At 42.8% G+C, this 27,438-nt stretch overlaps 1 protein-coding gene across 1 annotated transcript in view; it reads left to right on the top strand.

The window, feature by feature from the left end:
- The first annotated feature begins 2,689 nt into the window (after positions 1–2,689).
- NRDE2 (NRDE-2, necessary for RNA interference, domain containing) overlaps positions 2,690–27,438 on the top strand; it is a 76,427-nt gene continuing 51,678 nt past the window's right edge. The window contains 3 exon segments of the mRNA XM_074956109.1: positions 2,690–2,734; positions 2,736–2,859; positions 19,550–19,658. Of these exon segments, the coding sequence (XP_074812210.1) occupies positions 2,690–2,734; positions 2,736–2,859; positions 19,550–19,658 (278 nt within the window).

Here is a 27,438-nt window from a genome sequence, read left to right as displayed (position 1 = left end):
CTGGCCGTGGTTCGCCGTTCCATGCCAATTGGGACTGTGGGAAGCGGCGCAGGCCGAGGGATGTGCTCACTTTAAGCATGTGAGCAATCCCACTGAATTCAATGGGAACATGTGCAGGATTGGATTTAGATATAGAGTGACCAGATGCCCCAATATTAGAGGCTAGTCTTGGATAGGCAACCTATTAGCACCCCACATAACTTCCCGTCCCCTCCCCTCACGATTTTTCACACTTGCTATCTGGTCATCCTATCTTGGTATCACCAAATAAACTGAGATGCAAAGACAGGGTGTCCTTGCATGACTCATTGACAGACTCAGATCCAAAGAGAGACAGAGGTATGTTTGCAATATAGTGTTTTAAAAGGTTTTAAAAATATCATATTGCAAAAAAATCTCTTTCAAAAACATTTGTCATTTGGATTCAGTGTGAGCTAGGTTTTAAAAATAAAAAACACAAAACACATAAAAATCTGTTTTATTTACAGAATAAAACTATCAAAAGTTTTGCTGTTAAGATCTCTGTGCTGCTGGAATGTGTTTTTCAGGGGACCAATGAAAAGTGCCATTGGGATCAGTTAGATTTATAAGGATCTCAAGTAGTTATGTGGAAAAGATAAATTAGGCTTGATTAGAAGACTCTCCCCTCCATGAATGAGAAACCTGGGGCAGGGCAGATCTGAATGGGCAGTCTTTTCCTCTCCCAGTGAGACACTTGAGGGCAGGTCTGGATGAAGAAGCCCTACCCTCTTCTAAGGAGTAAAACACCATAGGGGAGGGTCAGCCCTAAATGGGGTTGTCTTTCTCTCAAACAGTGAGTTTTCTCATCTCTCTCCCACTGAATGAGGAGACCTGTAGTGGATCGTAACTAAATGGCTGGAAGTTGAAGCTAGACAAATTCAGACTGGAAATAAGATGCACCATTTTTAACAGTGAGAGTAATTAACCACTGGTTTATTTACCATGGGGTTGTAATGGATTCTCCATCCCTGACAATTTTTAAATCAAGATTGGATGATTTTCTGAAAGATCTGGTCTAGGAATAATTTTGGGGAAGGTCTATGGCCTGTGTTATATAGGCCGCAGTAGATGATCACAATGGTCCCTTCTGGGCTTGGAATCTGTGAATGAGCAAGTCTTTTCTGACCACTCCACAGAGAGGTGGTGGTGAAAGAACTGAAGGAGAAAAAGAGTCACGTTCTCCTGCCCCACCAAATAAGTGAGAAGAAAACTAGAAGGGGGTGTCAGATCTCATCAGAATAGAATATTCTCCCTCTATCCCATAAATAAGTGACAATTGGGAGGGGGCACCACAAGTATGAATAGGGTTTGCTCTATTGTTGCCAACTTTCTAGTCGCACAAAATGGAACACCCTAGTCCCGCCCCTTCCCACTTCCTTCCCCAAGGCCCTGCCCTCTGCTCACTTCATTCCCCCTCCCTTGGTGGCTTGCTCTCCCCCACCCTCACTCACTTTCACTGGGCTGGGACGGGGGTTGGGGTGTGGGCTCCAGCTGGGTGTGTGGGCTCTGGGGTGGGGCTGGGCATGAGAGGTTTGGAGTGCAGGAGGGGGCTCAAGGCTGAGGGGGGTGGAGATTTGAAATGCAGGAGGGGGCTGCAGGTTGAGGCAGAGGATTGGGGTGCAGGAGGGAGTGAGGGTTCTGGGGTGGGGCCAGGGATGAGGGGTTCAGGGTGTGGGAGGGGGCTCTGGGGCGGGGCAGAGGGTTGAATTGCAGGGGGGTGAGGGCTCTGGGGTGGGGCCAGGGATGAGAGGTTTGGGATGTAGGAGGGGGCTCCAGGTTTGTGGGGGCTCAGGGCTGGGGCAGGGGGTTGAGGTGCGGGCTTACCTCGGGCGGCTCCCAGTCAGTAGTGCAGCAGGGCTAAGGCAGGCTCCCTGCCTGTCCTGGCCTTGTGTTACATCCTGGAAGCAGCCAGCAGATCTGGGTCCTTGGTGTGGGGAGCCAGGAGGCTCCACACACTGCTCTAGCCCACAGGCACCGCCCCATCCCAGCTCCCATTGGCTGGTGTGGAGCAGGTGCTCGGGGCAGCGCACAGAGCCCCATGGACCCCGTGACTAGGAGCTGGACCTGCTGGCCACTTCTGGGGTGCAGTGTGGTGCCAGCCAGGACATGTAGGGACTAGCCTTAGCCCCACAGACCAGACTTCTAATGACTTGGTCAGTGGTGCTGACCGGAGCCACAAGGGTCCCTTTTCGACCAGGTGTTCTGGTAAAAAACCGGACACGTGGTCACCCTCGTTTGCTTCCCCTCTGCACCTATGAGCCAGAGAAGAACTGCAGGGACAGATGTGTGGACGCTGCACATTCATGTATCAAAATAGAGCTTTTTATCCATGGAAATCAAGGCACTTAAGTGTTTTCCTAAGCAGCAGTACCCCACGGTGTGTGGAGGGGAGTCAGGGCTGAAGCAGGGAGTTTGTCTCTCCAACACTGAGAGAGCCCCAGAGGGTGTCAGGCCTAAACTGTTGGGCAAAATCCTCCCTCTCCCAAAATTCAGTGGCGGGGGAAGCGATTGGACGATCGCGAGGAGACTGCCCGGACGTCTTCCCTTTGCCCCCCCACGAGCGGGAGGCACCCGCACGTCCAGGCAGCCTTGGAGCTGTACAGCTGCCTGGCGACTTCCCCCTGACGCCATTTTGGGAGCACGGGCAGGCGGGACTACATTTCCCAGCATGCTGGGGCAGCGAGCGGCGCCATCTTGCCTCGTTGGGGTGGCTGGGGTCTCCTTGGGAAGCCAGAGGGGAGGAAGCTGTGGTTCAGCCCATGGCTCTTTTCCCGGCCTTTGCTGGCGCCGCTGAGCCCGGGGAGACGCCAGCCAGCGGTAGCGAGGGCTCCAGGAGAGGTAACGTCCTTCTAGGGGGCCGGCATCAGCGGCCTAGTGCTCTGGCAGCCCCCCAGCTGTAGTGAGCCAGCCCCGGTCCCTCTGCTCACGCCCCCCCTCCACCCAGAAACCCTGCTGGGTCTCCTGCTCCCCATAGAGATCCCTCCCCGCCCAGCGCTCCCCTCGCAGCAACCCCCAGGTGCCAGCCCTGCACACACGCCCCCTCTAAGGGGCGGCCCTGCTTCTGCTGCTCCGTGCGTGGAGGTGGGTGCCGGGCCCGGACCCCTGAGGGGACGGCGAAAGCGGCGGCATCAGATACACGCAGGTGCCTGCTGCCCACGTGTGGGGGTGTCAGTTATGCCCGGCTGTCAAGGTGGCCCCCGTTTTATGCCCTGCAATTGGTACCTGTGAGCGCACTTACTGAGCTGTAATACGCGGGTTTGCAGTGAGGCTACTGCTGGAAAGAGGCTGGCGTGTGAGAAGGCTACCAGTCCTCTGGCACACCTCCCCCTAACTTGTGACTGCGCTGGGGGTATGGCGATCTAAAAACACCATGAACTTTGCCGGTTTTCAGGCCCTCACCTCGGGGTACACATCTGTTCCCCTGTGTTCTCTGTCCAGGTTGTGTTAACTTTGGACAAAGTTGGTCTTTATTCCGTTTACCCAGGTCCACAACATAAATATAGTTTTATTTACAGAAACTGTCATTTTTGTAAGAAGAAAAGGAGAACTTGTGGCACCTTAGAGACTAACAAATTTATTTGAGCATAAGCTTTCGTGAGCTACAGCTCACTTCATCGGATGCATTCAGTGGAAAATTTGTTAGTCTCTAAGGTGCCACAAGTACTCCTTTTCTTTTTGCGAATACAGACTAATACGGCTGCTACTCTGAAACGTATCATTTTTGTGTGAGACAGTAAGATGATTGCAGAGAAAACCTAAAATAGTGATACCTACAATTTTTTCCACGAGAGCCCACCCTCCTGTGTTATACAGTAGTGCAGGGATCGGCAACCTTTGGCATGCGGGCTGGTTTGTTTACCTGCCGCGTCTGCAGGTTCGGCCGATCGCAGCTCCCACTGGCTGTGGTTCACCGCTCCAGGCCAATGGGGGCTGCAGGAAGTGGCGCGGGTCGAGGGATGTCCTGGGGGGCTTACTCTGGCGGGCTGCGTGCCAAAGGTTGCTGATCCCTGCAGTAGCGGTTCTCAGCCTTTTTCTTTCTGAAGCCCACCCAACATGCTAGAAAAACTCAATGGTCCACTTGTGCCACAACAGTTGTTTTTCTGCATATCCAGTAGATTAAAAGCCAAGCCGGCATTAGGGGTAGCAAGCAGGGTAATTGTCTGGGCACCATAGCGCAGGGGGCTTTGCAAAGCTAAGTTGCTCAGGATTCAGCCCTGGGCATTGGGGCTCCGCTTTCTGCCCCGGATCCCAGCAATTCTAACCCCGGCCCTGCGCTTTTGTTTATTTTGGCTGACCCCCTGAAATCTGCTCGCTGCCCCCCTTGGGGCCTTGGACCTTTGTCTGAGAACTGCTGTTATACACCATGCTGTGCTTCCACTAGATGGCACTGTAACTTTTGGTGCTGCCCTCACAATGAGGGGACTTTTTAGCCACATTGGGGGACCTTGTTGGGTAATGAAACCTGGACAGGATGGATGGTACTGGTTAAAGTCCCAATCCTGCAAATTAGATTGCATGGGAAGACCTCTGTGCCCATGTGGAGATCCAGTAGGGTTTTTCATGGGTGCAGGGCTCTGCCCACACATTGTAACTTGCAGGATTGTGACCTTCGCTTAACCTTACTGTGTATGGACCTCATGTCCCCACAACAATCTTTCATTTTATAGAGTTGAAGGCATATAGAACAAGAGGTTGAGACTGAAATTCAGATTTGGATTCTGGTTTTTAGCACTATTTCTAGACCACAATTTTGTCCACAAGTAATTTTTTAAAGAAATCATTCATTTTAGAAATATTGACACTTTAAGAGGGAATCGTTCAATTACATTGCACTTTCTGCTGTATTTTCTTTTGGTTTTTAACCCCTCCTAATTCTGAAAATTGAGTACAAATATTTTAGCTATATTTCAACCTAGGAAGCTCAGTGCTAATTCATTTTTTGTGTCTGAGCTTGGAGAGGTAGAGATAGAAAGTGATTAGCAAACTAACACATCATTACTTTTCCAGAATTTGTGGAAATATCTTCTATAAATTATCAGCTTCCACTAATTAACAGATTGAGCACATTTTAGTAATGTTATAAAAACATTAAATATTAAAGAGAAATAACTGTTATACCGCCATAAACTGTGATCCCATCAAATTTCACAAATGTAATAGAATAAAATGAATACTTGTCTGAGAACTAGGTACTGTAGAATGTGGTGGTGATGAAAGATGGCACTCTTTCCTTGGAGCCAGTGTCCTTCCTGGGTGTAGGGGCCATTGTGCTGCTGAATGTGTCATTTTTTAGATGATACATAAAACTGAGGTTCTCTTTGTGATCATTTAATATCTCTATGCATTTTTTTTTTTGTAAGAGCTGGGGTATTAACTCTGGTACTCTGGCCAGATTTCATTTTGGGTAATTGCATTATGCCTACCTATGCTTTCCCCTCTGTTTTATTTGGATTTTGATAGTTTGACTTCCTGTCTGAAACTTTTGCTGTGCCATTTTGTACTCTAGAGGTCACTGCAATTTAGTGGTGAGTGAAGTGAAGGGATGTTATGAAGTTTAATTAGGACCCAATTCTGCAGAAGTTTGCTACTAAACATACTGCTTACTAATGTGAGCAGCCCCTTGATGGCAGTCTGTAGTACTTATAAGATTGGGCCTGTATGTTATAATGTGCCTTAAGATCCTCCAGTGAAAGGTGCTTTAAAAATGAAAAGTATCACTAGGTCCCACAATTTGTGCTAGAACCAGACTTATAGAAGTTTGCAAAGCAAAAAAGCTTGTTTTGAGATTCTTGAACATTGACTCTGCTGTCAGGTACTGGGAGGTTTTTTCAGGTGGGAAGGGTAGAAAGAGTCTAATGCATTATCTTTCTGGTGTTATGCCCATGAACATGGAAAACAATAGGAAAAAATAAATTTTAACACAAATTATATAGACCAACAATGTGCCAGGTGTTTTAAAAAGTTGTATTAAAGTGAAGTCCCTTCCTTGAAAACCGTACAATTTTAGGTTAATGATGATGAGATGAGAGGAATTAAAAGCGGTTCAAATATTTGTTTCCAGCCCAGTATTTCACTGGAGATTATTTACAAGTAGGCTTTAACTAGGTACATGTTATGTAATGGAATAGTTGTTTAATTCTCCCCAAAGTATTAGGTCAGCATGGTTTACCATTTTGTACAGAATAGCAAGAGAATTTTTAACATCTGGCTGGTATAAATGATGATTTAGGGGGCATCTATGCAAGTACATTGATTGTACCGGGGATGGGGTTGGAGTTTCTACCATGATTCTACAAGTTTAAAACACAATTTGGTCTTGTCTACACAGGCAAGATTGAGCTATGGACATAGTCAAGGAATTAATGTGTTTATATAATCATTTCTCAAGGTCAAATTGCCTTTGATAAAAGGCCCTGTGACTGGGATCCCAGTGGAGGCCAACTGAGGTCACTCAATTATGGTGAACTGCAAAGAATGGGGCAGTCAATCCCCAAAGCTGGTGGATATTTCAGTACTTAGATTTACCACGCCAGCACAAAACAGCTTCTTTATTACCTCACTGGTTGCCCAGAAACCAGCAACACAGTTCCCTTAAAGTAACCTGCCTCAGACCTCCATGCAGGTATCCAGGTCAACTATGATGAAGATTTCTGAAAATCTTATTTCATCATATAGAAGAAAAGGTTCTGCCAATCCAAAAGGATCAGGCACATTGCCTCCCAGGTTAATGAATATTCCAGATTTTACCCAAATATACATTTCCTGCCAATTCTTATTAAGTAAACTAAAATTTATTAAAAAAGAAAAGTGAGTATAGGTTAAAAGATCAATATACATATATACATGAGTTCAATTCTTGAGGCTCAGATACATAGCAGAGATGGTGAGCTTTGTAGTTGTAAAGAGTTCTTTTAGAGTTTAGTCCATAGGTTATAGTCCAGTATCACATCCAGGGTGTACCGGGTTAACTGCTGTCTCATCTTGCGACTCAAACTTCCTCTGATGAAGCTTAAGCAGATCTGAGATAAACAGGATCAGGACCCAGGGAACTTTTATACAATTTCAAGTCTTCTTTGACAAGTCGGAGTCCCTCAGGGAACAATAGGTAATTAGGCTGACTTTGAAGGAGGTCCATCACGGGTACTTTGCCTTATGTTAATTCGTATAGCTATTGCCTGTTCCTCCACCATTCATAGATGATTTGATATATATTTCAAAGAGAGATGAATACAGCGATATCCCATGTTTACAATGAATGTAAATGCTAGGATGTTCTTTTGATCTCTGAATTATCAGAATACAGCATAGACAGGGACTGTTGATTACATTGTTGACCACTACCTATATATATGTAAACACACAAAACCACAAACATTATCTCCCCACATGTCTTTAAGGGTTGAATTTGAGTCATTTATTTTGCAGGATGTTTGACCTTTTCTGGCCATGAGTTACAGGCCCTAAAATGGGAATGTAAAGAATCAGAAACTGAACGATACCTGTGTCCTTTTACTTTTGTGAGCAATCCCATTGATTCTAGTGGGTGTCTTCACCTGTTCTAGGTATAACAGATCCTTCCAGTTAAAGTTCATTTCAGGTTCACGTTTTAAATGTTTTAGATCTGCAGTATTTGGAATGTTTGTTAATAATGGCTCACAGTGAGAATGCTACCTTTTTTATATTTTTCCCTAATTTTTTTGGACAGTCATCTTGAGAAATACACATGAAAAGGGAATATCAATTTCTTTTTTCTTTCCATTTTTTGTTTTTAGAGTGTGGGTCTCACCCTTTGAGCAACTTTTTAAATTTAGAAATATTAGGTTTGATAACAATCTTCCGCCCTCCCAAAGTGAGATGGTTTCCCTATTCCCTCCCATCTACTGAGCTTTGGTCTCACCCTTTGCCCAAACTGACTGAGTAATGGATTAAGTACATTTTTGTTCCTCCAGTCAATCAGTTTCCTCACTGTTTCTCTGATGACCCCTGCTTGTGATGTCATCACAACAGCTCACCAACCTCTTTCCAAACAGGAAATAGTGTTTAAAAAATAAAAACGATCTATTAATGTTTTGTTTATATTAAAATCCTTTGATTTAGGGATTTATCTGACCTGATGTTCCTTCATTTAAAATGTTCTCACCACACCTAATGCTTGAGCATATAATTCTACTGATTTCTGCAAAGAAATAAACTTGAACTGAAATAACTAAAGCAGTTTTGATTTGAAATAGCATTTTCATTCCTATTGTTATAATCACAGACTGGCACAAAAAATAAAATAAATAACTAAATTTGTTTTAATTTGCAATTTTAGTGCAAATTTGTGTGTTGACCAGCCCTATGCTTTTTTGTGGTTTCTATCCATTGCTGCCTTTTTTTAGTTCTCCGTGCACTGGCGTCAAGAGTGATGTAGTCAATAACATAAACAGTTCAGGGAAGAGTGTTTGTAATTAACTAATTCAGAGGTAAAGAGACCCTCATGCATTGTTTTTTACGGTTTTAAGACTCAGATTTTCAGCAGTACAGTGCACCTACAACTCCCATTGTAGTCACGAGGAGCAATGGTCCCTAAAAATCAGGCCCCATATAACAGAATGGAGGGACGGTATCCCTAGCCTCTGTTTTCCAGAAGCTGGGAATGGTCGATAGGGGATGGATCACTTGATGATTACCAGTTCTATTCATTCCCTCAGGGCACTTGGCATTGGCCACTTTTGGAAGACAGGATACTGGGCTAGATGGGCCTTTGGTCTGACCCTGTATAGCTGTTCTTATGTTCTAATAATAAGATTGGTAATGCAAAAATATTTTTCCCCTTATTGGGGTACTTTTACCATTTTACATCTCAAATGGTTTTATTGTAAACTAACACTTAGCACCTATCCACCTTAATTGTTTAAGGGCCTGATTCTGTACCTATTCTAGTCAGTGACACAGATTTCCTTCTTCAGTGGTGGTAAGATGCCTTATTTGTTTAGGAAGAATTTCTGGGGCACTGTTGTTTAACAGATTAGGAGTTGGAACTCCTAGGTTCTGAACGTTGTACCAACAGTCTCTGTGACTTTGGACAAATCACTTAGTTTCACTATGCCATTTGTAAAATGAAGCTAGTACTTTATATAATGCAAATGATCAGAACACTTTCTACTATTAAGTACAAAGTATTATTGTCAATATTTAAAATTAAAATCAGACATTAAATGTAAAAGTATTTGCTGTGCAGTAATTACTTTTTATACAAACTTATGAAAAGTATTTCAGCCAAAATAAATAATGACTCAATAGTGAGTTATTACATATTTTATTATATAGGTAAGCAATAATTTATTAATAAGGGAAGCTGTGTGGTTATACAGAATACCTGTAATTCTCAAGTACATTGTTAGGCATATGGCCAAAAATATAAATGTGTTCAAAATATCCTCTGGGATAGGTGTAATGATTTTAAGGAGGGCGAACTGACTTATTTCCAGTCCTGTGCTGTTATGCCACATAGCTGCACAACTAGAATCTTTGCCAGTCGGTCAGTTTTCTCTTTCATTATGTTCATCTGGGTAATATTGCACAAGTCAAAATAGGCACTTTACAAATTCTACTGTGTGTTTGTGTGAACAAATAAATAATGAAAAGGTCATATACATGAAGGACCAAATCATTAAAATTCTGTAAATCCAGAATAATACCATTGAAGTCAGTGCAATTATTCTGGATTACACAAGTATAAATGAGATCAGAGTATGACCAAGGGATCAAACAACTTTTTGGGGCAGTTCCTATCTCCCTCCCCCCACGTTCCCAGAAACAAAAGCACCCCAAAAGCACATGGAAAGAACATTGATGTTATGGCAGAAGTTGATAAGAGCAGTTCCTATTTATGAATATGTATTTCAGTGATAAAAATTAGGAAATAAGGCTGTCTTTTTTTCCAACACACTGTGTAGCATTGACTTAATTACTGCTTTAGGTCCTCATTATGCAATTGTGATGAGTGTATGTTGAAGTTCCATGGATCTTGAATGTAGAAAGACTGCAGGACTAGCCCAGAATCAACCACTCTTGATATTTCCTGGAAAACATAGGGACTGCAGCTTGAGCCTGAACGTGTACACTATAGTTTTGTAGCCCTGCAGCTTGACCCCTCTAAGTCCGAGTCAGTTGACCAGGGCCAGCTGTGGCTGCGCTGTGTGTCTTTTATCACAGCGTAGACATGCCCTAAGAAGCATTCTCTTTAGAGTTAGTTCTTCTTATGTATCAGTTCTGAAGTACTTCAGTTACAGGGACTGTGTAAGACAATACTTCAGCCTGTGAAATTCCTTGTGTCAAGGTTCCTTCCCTACTCTGAACTCTAGGGTACAGATGTGGGGACCTGCATGAAAACCCCCTAAGCTTATTTTTACCAGCTTAGGTTAAAACTTCCCAAAGGTACAAACTATTTTACTTTTTGCCCTTGGACTTTATTGCTGCCACTACCAAGTGTCTAACAAATATATAACAGGGAAAGAGCCCGCTTGGAAACGTCTTTCCCCCCAAAATCCTCCCAAACCCTACACCCCCTTTCCTGGGGAAGGCTTGATAAAAATCCTCACCAATTTGCATAGGTGAACACAGACCCAAACCCTTGGATCTTAAGAACGATGAAAAAGCAATCAGGTTCTTAAAAGAAGAAGTTTAATTGAAGAAAAAGTAAAAGAATCACCTCTATAAAATCAGGATGGTAAATACCTTACAGAATAATCGGTTCAAAACATAGAGAATCCGTCTAGGCAAAACCTTAAGTTACAGAAAAACAGGAGTATACATTCCATTCAGTACAGCTTATTTTATCAGCCATTTAAACAAAACAGAATCTAACGCATATCTAGCTAGATTACTTACTAAGTTCTAAGACTCCATTCCTTTCCTGTTCCCAGTAAAAGCATCACACAGACAGAGAGAACCTTTGTTTCTCCCCCTGCTCCAGCTTTGAAAGTATCTTGTCTCCTCATTGGTCATTTTGGTGAGGTGCCAGCGAGGTTATCCTAGCTTCTTAACCCTTTATAGGTGAAAGGGTTTTTCCTCTGGCCAGGAGGGATTTTAAAGGAGTTTACCCTTCCCTTTATATTTATGACACCTTGTTTCCTACCTGGCTTGAGTAACATTGTTGATGGCTGAGTCAAATATCTTTAAAGGTCACTTACATGGAAATTTTCCAACATATGTCCCACCAGAGTGGATTGATTTAAATCAACTTTCAATTTGTACTTCATTTTTTTTCTAAAGAAAGATTCTTTCTTATTGGTTGATATAACCATTAAAACGTTGATTAATAGCTAAATAGATCCTTTACACTAGGTTTGGTGCATTTTTTGCTTCCTAGGAGGGTATGCTATAACTATATGCATTTATTTAAGCAATTATATAGTGTAGTGTTATGATTGAGCTTTGGGGGCACTCCCAAATAATAAACTTATATGGATATGGTATTTGTAGTGTATATGGGCCTATTGGGTATATAGGTATAGTATGTATATATACATATGACACCACCTCGTATCCAAGCATAATACTCCTTTTCCAATCTGGTGGTGTAGTCTGACTGTTCTACTTTGGTACCGCAGATAGCAACAGATCCCTATTTGGGCAGTTACAATTACCACCTAGTAGTAGGTTGAGTGTTTTGAAATACTGGGTTAGGCATTATTATTACAGCGTGTCCCACAGTGCTATGTATATAAAAAGTAAAACAGAAATTTGGAGTAGTGACATTACAAATGAGGCCTTTGTATATAATTTCTTGTAATTAGCTACAGTACTGTCCATCCATGTTATATGTTACCCTTACTGCTGGTTGTCACCCTCTGGGATAAGCTTTGCTGGGCAGGAAACAGGAGTGGCTAGCTTCTGTGTTCCATTCATTGCATTGCTATGTGATTTACCAGTAGCTGAAATAGATTCAGTTGTTTCTTATAGCTGCTGTCTTCCAGATAACCTACTGAATGGACAGTAACCAATTTATCCAACATTGCTGTGTCAGGATTTAGTATTGGTACTCAGACACTGAACAAGATTGTTTTGAATAACATGTGCCTCAGTTAGGATGCAATGTTACTGACCCAAATTATGACTGGTACTAACAGGGAATTTGTTTACACAATTTATAGTTTCTATGTAACTTAATGATTAATTTTACCAATATGTTTTTTCCTTGATGCCGTTCATTTGTTAATTTTTACTAGTGTGTTGGTTAAACAGCTTTGCAAAGTTATTCACATTGTAAATGCTGTACAGCAATAATACAATACAGCAGTAATACTGCAATAATACAGTTGCTTTTACACAATAGCCAAATTCAAATTAAATTACAGTTTAATCTGGTCTAGCTAGTGATTTCTAGCTGATTGCCAATTTAATTGTTCATATATGTTAGACTGAGGTGTAGTTGACCAGTCTCTTACTTATAAAGCACTTCATTTTTCTTTTCTTGGTGCTTGGGGCTTCCTTCACTGTACACTGATATCGTCTGGTGTTTTTGTGGTGTGATATCTTCTGGTGTCTTTGGTCTGTGGGATGCAACCTTAAACAGCTAGTTAGTGAACATAATAAAGTTTTTTTTGTTTTGTTTTTACATTTCTTCCTTTTTTCAGTAACCCAAATTTAATACACTTATTAACTTAGTGTGTTTACAATGTAATAGAGACCAAGTCTTTTATAACACAAGCTATACTTTTGCAGTTGTATAGATATTCATTTTTCACTTGAGGTGCATTAGTAATATTTAATACTAAATGTAATATTTAACTTCTAAAATAGATGCTCACAATCTTCTGTGAGAAGGTGTAATGCTTTTCCCTGCTGAGCACTCTGTTTTACAAAAGAGTTAGTAACATAATTTTTACCAAGCTTTTTAGAGTTAATTTGCTTGTGATACCAATTCCACTTTTAACTATTTAGAATCATAAACTTTAACAACCACTACCTAACAAAAAAGAAAAGTGTATAACAATTAAAGCAAAATACATTTTAAATGCAAGTTCATGCAAACACTTTGAGGGTATTAAATTTTTATGACACTTTATTGCAGGGGTTGGCAAACTTTTTGGCCTGAGGGCCACGTCTGGGAATAGAAATTGTATGGCGGGCCATGAATGCTCACAAAATTGGGGTTGGGGTGTGGGAGGGAGTGAGGGCTCTGGTTGGGGGTGCAGGCTCCGGGGTGCGGCCAGAAATGAGGAGTTCAGGTGCAGGAGGGGGCTCCGGGCTGGGGAGGGTGGGGCAGGGGGTTGGGGCGCAGGGGGAGGCTCAGGGGTGCAGGCTCTGGGCGCTGCTTACCTCAAGCGGCTCCTGGAAGCAGCAGCATGTCCTTTCTCCAGCTCCTATGCGGAGGTTCATCCAGGCAGCTCTGCCCTGTCCGCAGGCACCACCCCTGCAGCTCCCATTGGCCACAGTTCCCGGCCAATGGGAGCTGCAGGGGCGGCGCCTGGGGCGGGGGCAACGTGCAGAGCGGAGCCGTCTGGCTGCCCCTTCACTTAGGAGCTGGAGGGGGGACATGCCGCTGCTTCCGGGAGCTGCGTGGAGCGGCCTCCGACCCTGCTCTCTGGCTGGAGCGGGGCAAGCCCCGGACCCCACTCCCCAGCGGGAGCTCGAGGTCCGGATTTGCTCACCCCTGCTTTATTGTGTTTGGGAGCCAAAGATGGAAACCTGTTCAAATTGTTTGGTTAGCTTTATGCATAAATTGTTATTTATGACATTCTTATAACTATATTTAAAAGTGCAAACAAGTTTATAAATTATAAACGCAAACAAGAAATTGATATTTTATTAATATTACCTTAACCCTTAGATTTTTTTTCTTTGAATAAAAAATAACCCCCTCCCAAAACTGGGATTAATAAAAGAGAATTCTTTTTGTTTGCAGTTGCATTATTTGTTGAGGCATATATTTATAACTGAAACCTTCTTAAACTTTGGAAAAAATAGTAATAATATTATGATGGTTATACTCCAACCATAATATTAAAATAATGTGGTACCATTTATATTTTTAAAAAAAGGTTATAAGGCATTAAGAATTTAGTTATTAAAACAATGCATTTAAAACAAAAACAAGCAGATAAAAGTGTTAAACACTTAAATAAGCAAGTTATTACCTTTTTATTTAAAACTTTTAATAAACATTGATAAAAATTCATATCATTTGCCAAATTTGTGTTATTAATTTAGTAACTTAAGGCATTTAGTAACTTAAGCTGTATTTTAAAGAATCCTTATTGAGGTTACAGGGACAAACCATCCCGATGTGTAGAAAGAATAGTAAATATGGCAGGCGACCAGCTTGGCTTAACAGTAAAATCCTTGCTGATCTTAAACACAAAAAAGAAGCTTACAAGAAGTGGAAGATTGGACAAATGACCAGGGAAGAGTATAAAAATATTGCTCGGGCATGCTGGAGTGAAATCAGGAAGGCCAAATCACACCTGGAGTTGCTGCTAGCAAGAGATGTTAAGAGTAACAAGAAGGGTTTCTTCAGGTATATTAGCAACAAGAAGAAAGTCAAGGAAAGTGTGGGCCCCTTACTGAATGAGGGAGGCAACCTAGTGACAGAGGATGTGGAAAAAGCGAATGTACTCAATGCTTTTTTTGCCTCTGTCTTCACAAACAAGGTCAGCTCCCAGACTACTGCACTGGGCAGCACAGCATGGGGAGGAGGTGACCAGGCCTCTGTGGAGAAAGAAGTAGTTCGGGACTATTTAGAAAAGCTGGACGAGCACAAGTCCATGGGGCCGGATGCGCTGCATCCAAGAGTGCTAAAGGAGTTGGTGGATGTGATTGCAGAGCCATTGGCCATTATCTTTGAAAACTCATGGCGATCCGGGGAAGTCCCGGACGACTGGAAAAAGGCTAATGTAGTGCCCATCTTTAAAAAAGGGAAGGAGGAGGATCTTGGGAAATACAGGCCAGTCAGCCTCACCTCAGTCTCTGGAAAAATCATGGAGCAGGTCCTCAAGGAATCCATTCTGAATCACTTAGAGGAGAGGAAAGTGATCAGGAACAGTCAGCATGGATTCACCAAGGGCAAGTCATGCCTGACTAATCTAATTGCCTTCTGTGATGAGATAACTGGCTCTGTGGATGAAGGGAAAACAGTGGACGTGTTGTTACTTGACTTTAGCAAAGCTTTTGACACGGTCTCCCACAGTATTCTTGCAGGCAAGTTAAAGAAGTATGGGCTGGATGAATGGACTATAAGGTGGATAGAAAGTTGGCTAGATTGTCGGGCTCAACGGGTAGTGATCAATGGCTCCATGTCTAGTTGGCAGCCGGTATCAAGTGGAGTGCCCCAAGGGTCGGTCCTGGGGCCGGTTTTGTTCAATATCTTCAAAAATGATCTGCAGGATGGTGTGGATTGCACCCTCAGCAAGTTTGCAGATGACACTAAACTGGGAGGAGAGGTAGATACGCTGGAGGGTAGGGATAGGATACAGAGGGCGCTAGACAAATTGGAGGATTGGGCCAAAAGAAATCTGATGAGGTTCAACAAGGACAAGTGCAGAGTCCTGCACTTAGGACGGAAGAATCCCATGCACCGCTACAGACTAGGGACCGAATGGCTCGGCAGCAGTTCGGCAGAAAAGGACCTAGGGGTTACAGTGGACGAGAAGCTGGATATGAGTCAACAGTGTGACCTTGTTGCCAAGAAGGCCAATGGCATTTTGGGATGTATATGTAGGGGCATTGCCAGCAGATCGAGGGACGTGATCGTTCCCCTCTATTCGACATTGGTGAGGCCTCATCTGGAGTACTGTGTCCAGTTTTGGGCCCCACACTACAAGAAGGATGTGGAAAAATTGGACAGAGTCCAGCGGAGGGCAACAAAAATGATTAGGGGACTGGAACACACGACTTGTGAGGAGAGGCTGAGGGAAGTGGGGATGTTTAGTCTGCGGAAGAGAAGAATGAGGGGGGATTTGATAGCTGCTTTCAACTACCTGAAAGGGGTTTCCAAAGAGGATGGCTCTAGACTGTTCTCAGTGGTAGCTGATGACAGAACAAGGAGTAATGGTCTCAAGTTGCAGTGGGGGAGGTTTAGGTTGGATATTAGGAAAAACTTTTTCACTAGGAGGGTGGTGAAACTCTGGAATGCGTTACCTAGGGAGGTGGTGGAATCTCCTTCCTTAGATATTTTTAAGGTCAGGCGTGACAAAGTCCTGGCTGGGATGATTTAGTTGGGGATTGAGCAGGGGGTTTTGAGTCCTGTTTTGAGCAGGGGGTTGGACTAGATGACCTCCTGAAGTCCCTTCCAACCCTGATATTCTGTGATTTTTCATTAGTTTATATAAACTTTATATTAAAACTCTGCTGTATGGAAATAAGGAATGCCCATGTTTCAAATATTAGTTAGTGCTTAGGATTAGAAACAGTCTGCTTGTCTGTTGCTTTGCAACCATATCTTCAAGAAAGTTAGGAGTAATTCCAGTTGTTGCATTCCTGAAGGGTTAAAATAATTAATTTACTGGATTTATTTAAAGTAAAGTTTTTACCTTGTTTTCTCTTTGTTTTGTTTTTTCAGCTGCTTTATCTTTTGGAGGTTTCTTTAAAAACTTCAATTTTTAAAACAAAGAGAGAGAGTAGTAGTGCAGAGGGGCGGAGGAAGAGGTTGGGAGCAACCTAGGATAGTAGGGAGACCTGATCCAAGAAAGATTAACTCTATCGAGATATATTAAGGTACAGGCAGCAGCAGCGAGTTCAGCAAACTGAGAAAAGATATAAAGGAAAACTTAACCAGTATGTAAAAATATTTGAGAAAGAAGGTTATATTTTTAGATTTGAGCGAGGAGTGTGCCTCCATAGGTTAAAGCAGTTGGGAACCTGCAGCCTTGGTTTTTATCCTATCTCTGAGAGAAGAGCAGACGTTGTTACTTGCTCTTGCAAAACCTGAATTTGTTCCCCCAGTGTCTGTTGCATGCCAAATGGATTTTTGTTTGCATGGATTTTTGTTTGCATGCCAGATGGATTGCGGGAGTGCCCTTTTTTGCTGCAATTGACTGTTTTTGGGCAACTCCGTGTGTTAATGCATCAATTCTAAGTTTTAACCTGCTTAATCTTGCTTTTTCATTTTGAAATTATTTTTTATTCACTCCCTTACAGGGTGGATATAAATCAATTATTTTTGTGACTTAAATCGGATTTTTTTGATAAAATGCTTTTTGAAGAAAAAAACCGATCTAAAGATAGTTTTAATTAAGATACATTATAGCTCAAAGATCTCTCATCATGGAATAGGATTATAAATTCTAATTCTGTAGTATGAAACAATATATTCATGTAACGTTTAAGAAAAGTTTTGTAAATTAGTTCCAATAGTTCATGGATTATGGGGTTTCAGGGGCTTCTGTATAGATTATTTAGGTTAATCTTTCTATCTACCCAATGGGACTCAGTGCTCCGTCTAGAAGGGACCATCAGAGATGCTTAGTTTTGCAGTTCTCAAACTGTGGATTAGTGTCTCCAGAGAGAACGTGTTTGTTAACAGTAAAAATGTTTTTAAATAAATAATATATAGAGGTGAGAAATAACAGACCTAAACCTTGTTGTCCCTCTACAAATTTGTGTACACAGAGTCAATCCCTTACCTCTCTCTAAAAGTGCAAAGTTTCAAAAAGTTCAATGAATAGAAGATTGTTGGGGGCGGAATAGGGTCTGGACGAGGAGAAGAAGTCTGGAGATAAATGTGAGAAGGGAGGGACAGGCAGTAGAAATAAAAGTGAAACTGTTTGAGCAGCATATTCCGGAAGTCTTGAGGTCTTTCTGAGTGTAGCCTTCATTGATTTGAGATCTACCATACCGTTCTCTCACTAGAAGGGAAGACCTATAATGGCAGCAGGCTGTAAAAGAGACCCAGTTTGGGAATAAGAACCATTCAAGAAATGTGTGTTTGATGATGATGTTTTAAAGAAAGTCACACCAGTGAACTGGTGGAAGTCACTTAAGCACTTGGATTCAGAGACTGTTGAAGTGATAATCTCACTTTTAACAGCAGTAGCTTCTTCTGCTGGTGTAGAAAGAATATTTTCTTCCTTAGGACTAATTCATTCCAAATTGAGAAATCGTTTGGGACCTGAGAAAGCAGGAAAGCTTGTTTTTCTTTTCCAGATTATGAGCAAACAGGAAAATGAAGGTGAATACGACTGAGTTAGCTGCAGAAGCCAGTATTTTAAAAAGAACAAGAGTACTTGTGGCACCTTAGAGACTAACAAATTTATTTGTGCATAAACTTTAAGTGAGCTGTATTTTCTGCCTCCACGAGCTATTTTTCATTATTCTGTAAGGCTGGAATAAATATTTTTTGTATTCTTTCTCATCTTTTTTACGATTTTGAATATTTATGAAAATAGGTCTTTGTTTCTGAATAGTTCCTTTCCTTCTCTTTATTCTCCAAAAGAAGTCCATATCTTCTCTCTTTTACCATTCTAATGTTGTGGAGATAATTTTGATGGCACAAGTAAAAATTATGGCAATGATTAAGTAGCCTGAACAGATGCATTTTTAAACACAAAGAGTTGGTATTCATGCAGAGATCTCCAACAATAAAATGCCTGGGAAGTGAACCACTTCCATATCCTACCATCATCCAGAAAATGTGACATAAGCAAAATTTTGGAGACGTAATCACTTAAAATGCTATATTGTATATCAGAATTAAATGTGAGTGTCTTTGATTTCACTTGATACAGGGGTAATGGTATGTTAGTGGTTAGAGGAGGGGAAGTCTAGGATTTAGGGTTCTAATTCTGGCTCTGCAATGTGAACTTGTACAAGTAACTTAAACTTGCTGAGTGTCCCTATCTGTAAAATGGGTTTAAAAACATTTTCCACACATATAGTATTATGAGGTATAATTAGTTCGTATACATGAAGTGCTTTGATATACTTGAAGGAAATAAATACAAAGTGTTATTTATTTATTTACTTGTAGCACAATCTTATTTTTCAGAATTTTTAAGATAAAATAATTTCTGTATAGGAATGGTGGTTGAGAGTTTTGTATTGAAATATTGTCTAGGGAAAGCTCTATCTGAATAACACAGGTATTTATGCATTATAATAAACATTGTTAATATTGAGAGCAATACATTCCTTTTGAAGTCCTCTGGTATTTTTTTATTTTAGTAACTACATGTCTGTTGTTTGGGGCATTAAAACCCACGGTCAGCCTGATTTTGACATTCACCATATAGAGAGTTCTAAAGTATGTGAAACTCTTTTGCTTTTCAGTTTACACTTTTAAATATTGTTTTGTAGCATTTTACTTAAAATTTAGATTCATGTCATGGGAGGATTCCAGGTCCTAAAAATGTTTTACAATGTGCTAAAATTCAGTGCTCTGCTAAGTGAAAATTTCATGGATTGCTTTCTACTATCCTTGCCTCTTATAAATGACTTTAATGACATTTGCTGTGAATTAGGTTGTCTGCTGACTAGATGAATCTGCACCTTTTAAAGAGTACAACAGGCAAACTGTTGTAGATCTCACATTTTTCTCTACCTGCAGAATTGGACTGGCTTAGCAATCCAAGCTTCTCCACAGAAGATGCACTGAAACTGCACCAGCACACTGCAAAGGCTTCAGATCCTGCTCCTGAGAGATCACAATTTATAAGGTAGCAGGTTCTTTGCAACTTTTTAAATAGCCTTTTTTTAATGTCCTACTTTTCTTTTGGTGTAAGTGTGGCCAAACTCAGGAGCTTACAGTGTAGCTTTTCGTTGCACGGTTTACTGTTTATATCACCAACAGAAGTTGTTCCAATGAAAGATACTACCTCACCCACCTTGTCGCTCAGTTCACTGGTTAGAAAGCCAGAATTGTGTCATTTGTAAAACTATGAATAATTATTGTATTTCCCTTCATTTAAAGTAATGAGAAATTAGCCTTTTAAAATTAGTTTTCCTTTAGCTTTTTCTCACTGGTGCATTCAAATTGCTGCTAATCTTGGTGAAAGGAGGTAGCTGAGTGATCATGATTATGGCTACATTTTAGTCACAGGTATTTTTAGTAAAAGTCATGGACAAGTTTCGGGCAGTAAACAAAAATACACAGCCTGTGACCTGTTCATAACTTGTACTACCTGTTCATGACTTGTACTACATATACCTGACTAAATCTTGGGGTGGGGGATGGCCAGGGGGTGCTGCAGGTGCATTGGGTGGTGGTGGTGGCCTGGGGGCACCACAGGTGCTGGGGGGTGGGGGTTGGCAGGGCTGGCAGGCTCCCTACCTGGCCCGTCCCTCCCTGGAAGTGGCGACATAGATTCATAGATACTAAGGTCAGAAGGGACCATTACGATCATCTGGTCTGACCTCCTGCACAACGCAGGCCACAGAATCTCACCCACCCACTCCTGCGATAAACCTCTCACCTATGTCTGAGCTGTTGAAGTCCTCAAATCGTGGTTTAAAGACTTCAAGGAGCAGAGAATCCTCCAGCAAATGTCCCGTGCCCCATGCTACAGAGGAAGGCGAAAAACCTCCAGGGCCTCTTCCAATCTGCCCTGGAGGAAAATTCCTTCCTGACCCCAAATATGGCGATCAGCTAAACCCTGAGCATATGTGCAAGATTCACCAGCCAGATACCCAGGAAAGAATTTTCTGTAGTAACTCAGATCCCACCCCATCTAACATCCCATCACAGGCCATTGGGCCTATTTACCATGAATATTTAAAGATCAATTAATTACCAAAATCATGTTATCCCATCATACCATCTCCTCCATAAACTTACCGAGTTTAATCTTAAAGCCAGATAGGTCTTTTGCCCCCACTGCTTCCCTTGGAAGGCTATTCCAAAAGTTCACTCCTCTGATGGTTAGAAACCTTTGTCTAATTTCAAGTCTAAACTTCCTGATGATCAGTTTATATCCATTTGTTCTTGTGTCCACATTGGTACTGAGCTTAAATAATTCCTCTCCCTCTCTGGTATTTATCCCTCTGATATATTTATAGAGAGAATCATATCTCCCCTCAACCTTCTTTTGGTTAGGCTAAACAAGCCAAGCTCCTTGAGTCTCCTTTCATAAGACAGGTTTTCCATTCCTCGGATCATCCTAGTAGCCCTTCTCTGTACCTGTTCCAGTTTGAATTCATCCTTCTTAAACATGGGAGACCAGAACTGCACACAGTATTCCAGGTGAGGTCTCACCAGTGCCTTGTATAACGGTACTAAAACCTCCTTATCTCTACTGGAAATACCTCGCCTGATGCATCCCAAGACCGCATTAGCTTTTTTCACGGCCATATCACATTGGCGGCTCATAGTCATCCTATGATCAACCAATACTCCAAGGTCCTTCTCCTCCTCCATTACTTCTAATTGATGCGTCCCCAGCTTATAACTAAAATTCTTGTTATTAATCCCTAAATGCATAACCTTACACTTCTCACTATTAAATTTCATTCTATTACTATTACTCCAGTTTACAAGGTCATCCAAATCTTCCTGTATGATTTCCTGGCTCTTCTCTAAATTGGCAGTACCTCCCAGCTTTGTATAATCTGCATACTTTATTAGCACACTCCCACTTTTTGTGCTGAGGTCAGTAATAAAAAGATTAAATAAGATTGGTCCCAAAACTGATCCCTGAGGAACTCCACTGGTAACCTCCCTCCAGCCTGACAGTTCACCTTTCAGTAGGACCCGCTGTAGTCTCCCTGTTAACCAATTCCTTATCCACCTTTCAATTTTCATATTGATCCCCACCTTTTCCAATTTAACTAATAATTCCCACTTTACACTTTACTGAAATCTAGGTAAATTAGATCTACTGCGTTTTCTTTGTCTAAAAAATCTGTTACTTTCTCAAAGAAGGAGATCAGGTTGGTTTGGCACGATCTACCTTTTGTAAAACCATGTTGTATTTTATCCCATTTACCATTGACTTCAATATCCTTAACTACTATCTCCTTCAAAAACTTTTCCCAAGACCTACCATACTACAGATGTCAAACTAACAGGCCTGTAGTTACCTGAATCACTTTTTTTCCCTTTCTGAAAAATAGGAACTATGTTAGCAATTCTCCAATCATACGGTACAACCCCTGAGTTTACAGATTCATTAAAAATTCTTGCTAATGGGCTTGCAATTTCATGTGCCAATTCCTTTAATATTCTTGGATGAAGATTATCTGGGCCCCCCGATTTAGTCCCATTAAGCTGTTTGAGTTTTGCTTCTACCTCAGATATGGTAATAGCTACCTCCATATCCTCATTCCCATTTGTCATGCTACCACTATCCCTAAGATCCTCTTTAGCCTTATTAAAGACTGAGGCAAAGTATTTGTTTAGATATTGGGCCATGTCTAGATTATCCTTGACCTCCACTCCATCCTCAGTATTTAGCGGTCCCACTCTTCTTTCTTTGTTTTCTTCTTATTTATATGGCTATAGAACCTTTTACTATTGGTTCTAATTCCCTTTGCAAGGTCCAACTCTACTTTGACTTTTAGCCTGTCTCACTTTATCCCTACATGTTCTGACCTCAATAAGGTAGTTTCCTTGCTGATCCCTCCCATCTTCCACTCCGTGTATGCTTTCTGCTTTTTCTTAGTCACCTCTCTGAGATGCTTGCTCATCCAGCTTGGTCTACAACTCCTGCCTATGAATTTTTTCCCCTTTCTTGGGATGCAGGCTTCCGATAGCTTCTGCAGCTTTGATTTAAAGTAATCCCAGGCCTCCTCTGCCTTTAGATCCATAAGTTCTTCAGTCCAATCCACTTCCCTAACTAATTTCCTTAATTTTTGAAAGTCAGTCCTTTTGAAATCAAAAACCCTAGTTGCAGATTTATTTTTGTTAATCCTTCTGTTCAGTTTGAACTGAATTAGCTCATGATCGCTCGAACCAAGATTGTCCCCTACAACCATTTCTTCTATGAGGTCCTCACTACTCACCAAAACCAAATCTAAAATGGCATCCCCTCTAGTCGGTTCAGCAACTACTTGATGAAGGAATCCATCAGCTATCGCATCTAGGAAAATCTGAGCCCTATTATTGCCAGCAGGAGAGTGAGTTTGTGTGTGTGGTTTTTGGAGGGGGTGTGTGTGTGTGTGTGGGGGGGGGAGTGGTGGTGAGAAAACCTGGATTAGTGCTGGAAATGACCCACCTTGATTATCATGCGCATTATAAAGAGAGGTTTCAAAGAGGGATGGGCTATTACCAGCAGGAGAGTGAGTTTGTCTGTGTGTGTGTGTGGGGGGGGGGAAGAGTGAGAAAACCTTGATTTGTGCTGGAAATGGCCTTCCTTGATGATCACTTGATGATCACTTTAGATAAGCTGTTAGCAGCAGGACAGTGGGGTGGGAGGAAGTTTTGTTTCATGGTCTCTGTGTGTATATAATGTCTTCTGCAGTTTCCACGATATGCTGTGCATCCGATGAAGTGAGCTGTAGCTCACGAAAGCTCATGCTCAAATAAACTGGTTAGTCTCTAAGGTGCCACAAGTACTCCTTTTCTTTTTTCTTTTTACAAATACAGACTAACACGGCTGTTACTCTGAAACCTATTATTATTACTAGTACTCGTCCTCCAGTCTATATCTGGGAAGTTAAAGTCTCCCGTGATCACACAGTTTCCATTAGTATTTACTTCATTAAAAACATTAAAGAGGGCTCTATCTATATCCAAATTAGATCCTGGCGGTCTATAGCACACCCCAAGCACTATCCCAGGGGAAGCTCTAAAGTTTTCTTCCCCAATGTAATTTTTGCCCAGACGGACTCTGTCTTATCCATTCCATCGTTTCTTATTTCTTTACATTCTACCTCATCATTGATATACAATGCTACTCCACCACCTTTACCTTTATTTCTGTCTTTCCTAAACAGCACATACCCTTCAATACCTGTAGTCCAGCCATGACTATTATTCCACCATGTTTCTGTTATCCCTATAATATCTGGTTTCACTTCCTGCACCAGTAGCTCTAGTTCCTCCATTTTGTTACCTAGGCTCCTCGCATTGGTGTACAAACATCTTAATTTTTGTTGTTTGGCCTTGCTCACATTCTGTACCCTATTAGGCCCGGTCATTCTACAGCCAGTATATCCTATCAGACTGGTATCCACACTGCCCTTCCTCCTACATTCTCCTACCCATGGCTGTATCCTTTCTTTCTTCATTTTCTTCCCTCTCAATGCTAAAATCTGGCGTGGAGATTACCTGGACATCTCCCAACCGTCTCCCCCAATTTCCTAGTTTAAAGCTCTCTTAATCAGTTGTGCCAGCCTCCATCCTAGAAGTCTATTTCCTTCCCTACTCAGATGAAGTCCATCCCGAGAGAAAGGTCCTCTGTCCATGAATGCCTCCCAGTGGCCATACATCTCAAAGCCCTCGTTATAGCACCACTGTCTAAGTCATCTGTTGATAGTCATACTCTTGTCACACCTTTGTTGCTCTTCTCTAGGAACACACAGAATCCCACTAAAGATCATCAGAGCCTCGATTTCCTTAAGCATCTTCCCCAGCCTAGCAAGTCTCCCTTAATACTTTCCAGCGAGAATCTAGCTGTATCATTTGTTCCCACATGAAGGATAATTAGGGGATTCTTTCCTGCTCCCTTTAGGATCCTTTTCAACCTCAGGTCTACATCCCGTATCGTAGCACCTGGAAGACAGCATACCCTTCTATTCTCTGGATCAGCTCTGGTTACAGGCCTGTCTGCTCTTCTCAGTAAAGAGTCCCCGATCACATAGACCTGCCTTTTCCTGGTGACGGTGCTATTCTCCAGTCTATCCCCGGTTCCCTCTGGCTGCAAGTTCTTTCCATTCCTATTCTCCCTTGTAATCCTCTTCAACCCACCCTGTATCCTCCTGGGGCTCATATTTGGTGTAGTCTCCATTGACATCTCACTCCCTCAGCTCCTAGGCGGAGGCGCGGCCAGGCAGCTCTGCATGCTGCGTCCACCCTGAGTGCCGACTCCCCAGTTCCCATTGGCTGTGACTCCCGGCCAATGGGAGCTGCGAGGGCAGTGCCTACAGGCAGAGGCTGCGCACAGAGCCCCCTGGTCGCGCCTCCGCCTAGGAGCCGAGGTATGTAGCTGCTTCTGGGGAGCTCCCAAGGTGAGTGCTGCCCAGAAGCCTCACCCCCTCCTGCACCCCAAGCCCCAGTCCCCTCTCACGCCCAAACATCTGCTGGTGCTGTGGGAGGGGGGCGCAGTGGCCTGAGACTGCCCCGGCAGTGGCTGGGGCTGCTGGCCCAAGCAGCCGCCCTGGCTGCTGTAGAAGTCACGGAATCTGTGACTTTCTATGACCTCCGTGACAAACTCACAGCCTTAATCATGATTTTTCATTTGCTTTTAAATATTGTAAGTAATCCTTGAAGGAATGCTAAGGCTTAGGTATCATCTTTGTGATTTTTTTCCCCCCTTCTTTATGAAAACCAGTTCAAATAGCCACTTTCCCTACCATAGTTGAATATAGAAAATTGTCAGTTATAAACTGTGCAGAGATGTGAATTAATGAAATACTGTCCTATGTAAAGTTGTGGAGTTGCAATTTAATCTTATAGATCACTTAAATGGCTGATTAAAGCTCATTTTGATTAAAAGAAATGGATCCAGTTTTATGGAACACAGGGTTGTGTTTTAAACACTTTGCCCAAGAGGTGCAATACTAGACATATTGATTTAAGACTTGGGTGCATTCTGCAGTAGTTAATGGAGTGGGTGGGTGAGGTTTTGTGGCCGGCAATGTGCAGGAGGTCATATGGGTGGGCAAACTTTTTGGCCCGATGGCCCCATCAGGGTTGCGAAACGGTTTGGAGGGCTGGTTAGGGAAGGCTGTGCCTTTGCAAACAGCCTGGCTCCTGCCCCCTATCCGCCCCCTCCCACTTCCCGCCCCCTGACTGCCCTCGACTCATCCAACCCCCCCTTCTCCTTGTCCCCTGACCACCCCCTCCCAGGACCCCTCCACCCCTAACTGTCTCCCTGGGACCCACCCCCATCCAACCCCCCCCCGCCCGCTCCCTGTCCTTTGACTGTCCTGACCCCTATCCACACCTGGGACCCCAGATCCATCCAACCCCCCCCGTCCCCTGACTGCCCTGACCCCTATCCACACCCGGGACCCCAGATCCATCCAACCCCCCCTGCTGCTTGTCCCCTGACCACCCCCTCCGAGGACCCCACCCCCTATCCACACCCCTGCCCCTGACAGGCCCCCCGAGACCCCAGACCCATCCAACTCCTCCCCCCCACTCCTTGTCCCCCGACCGCCCTTCCCGGGACCCCCGTCCCTAACTGTCCACCCAGGACCCCCCCCCCTATCCAACCCTCCCACCTGCTCCCTGTCCGTCCCCCCCAGGACCCCCGACCCCCTGGGACCCCACCCCCATCCAACCCCCCCATCTCCCTGTCTCCTGACTGCCTCCCCCATCCAACCGCCCTCTGTCCCCTGACTGCCCCCCGGGACCTCCTGCCTCTTATCCAATCCCCCCTCCCACCGCCCCCTTACCATGCCGCTCAGAGTGGTAGGACAGGCTTATTGGAAAGTCTGGGTGGTGGGTGGGTGCAAGGTGTGCTGCCCACACGGCAGCGTGCCTGCAGAGGAGGGGCCAGGGGCTAGCCTTCCCGGCCAGGAGCTCAGGGCCAGGCAGGACGGTCTTGCGGGCCGGATGTGGCCCACGGGCCATAATTTGCCCAGCTCTGGACTAGATGATCATGATGGTCCCTTCTGACCATAAAGTCTATGAGTCAGGTTGAAGCAGGAAAGTTCTGAACTTCAGTGATGTGTATTTTGGAACAAAGTCCTCTTTGATGTGTTGGCTCTTTGTAATGACAGAAAATGTGTTCATTACAAAAATCAAAGTTGAACCCATCTCTATTCACCAACTTATGTTTGACTTGAGTTATCACAATATAACTTCTGCATCTAAACTTGCCAAAACTTTGTGTATTTGTCATTTTTCTTCAAGTCTTTACAGGCTTATAATGTGATAAAGTAAAAGGAATTCTTAAAATTACCTTGCAGATGACATTATGTAAACAGCGAATATTTTAAATAAAATATAATTTGTAATAAACTATCAAGAAAGAAAATATACAGAGGAATTATTTTATTAATTTGACTACTTAACTTTTAGTTCATTTCGAGGGTTTTTCCTCAATGATTGGCAGTAGCCCCTTCATGGATTTTTTTTAACACCTGTTTGTTTTCCTGAAAGGTAATCTGTAAATAATTTTTAAAAGGTTGGGTTTATGCCCTTTTTTTTGGGGGTGGGGGGCATCTTTATGAAGAAGGGTGCAAAGTGTTTTTTGTAGATTCCAAGGCCACAAGGAACCATTATGATTATCTAATTTGACTTCCTGTATAATACAGGCCATAGAACTTCCCCAAAATAATTCATAGAGCATATTTTTTAGAAAAACATCCAGTCTAGTTTTAAAAATGGTCAGT

Source organism: Natator depressus, chromosome 6 (assembly GCF_965152275.1).
Source record: "Natator depressus isolate rNatDep1 chromosome 6, rNatDep2.hap1, whole genome shotgun sequence".
In the NCBI taxonomy this organism is placed as follows: Eukaryota; Metazoa; Chordata; order Testudines; family Cheloniidae; genus Natator; species Natator depressus.
Note: the sequence above shows the minus strand (reverse complement) of the source record. Positions and strands in the feature narration are given on the sequence as shown.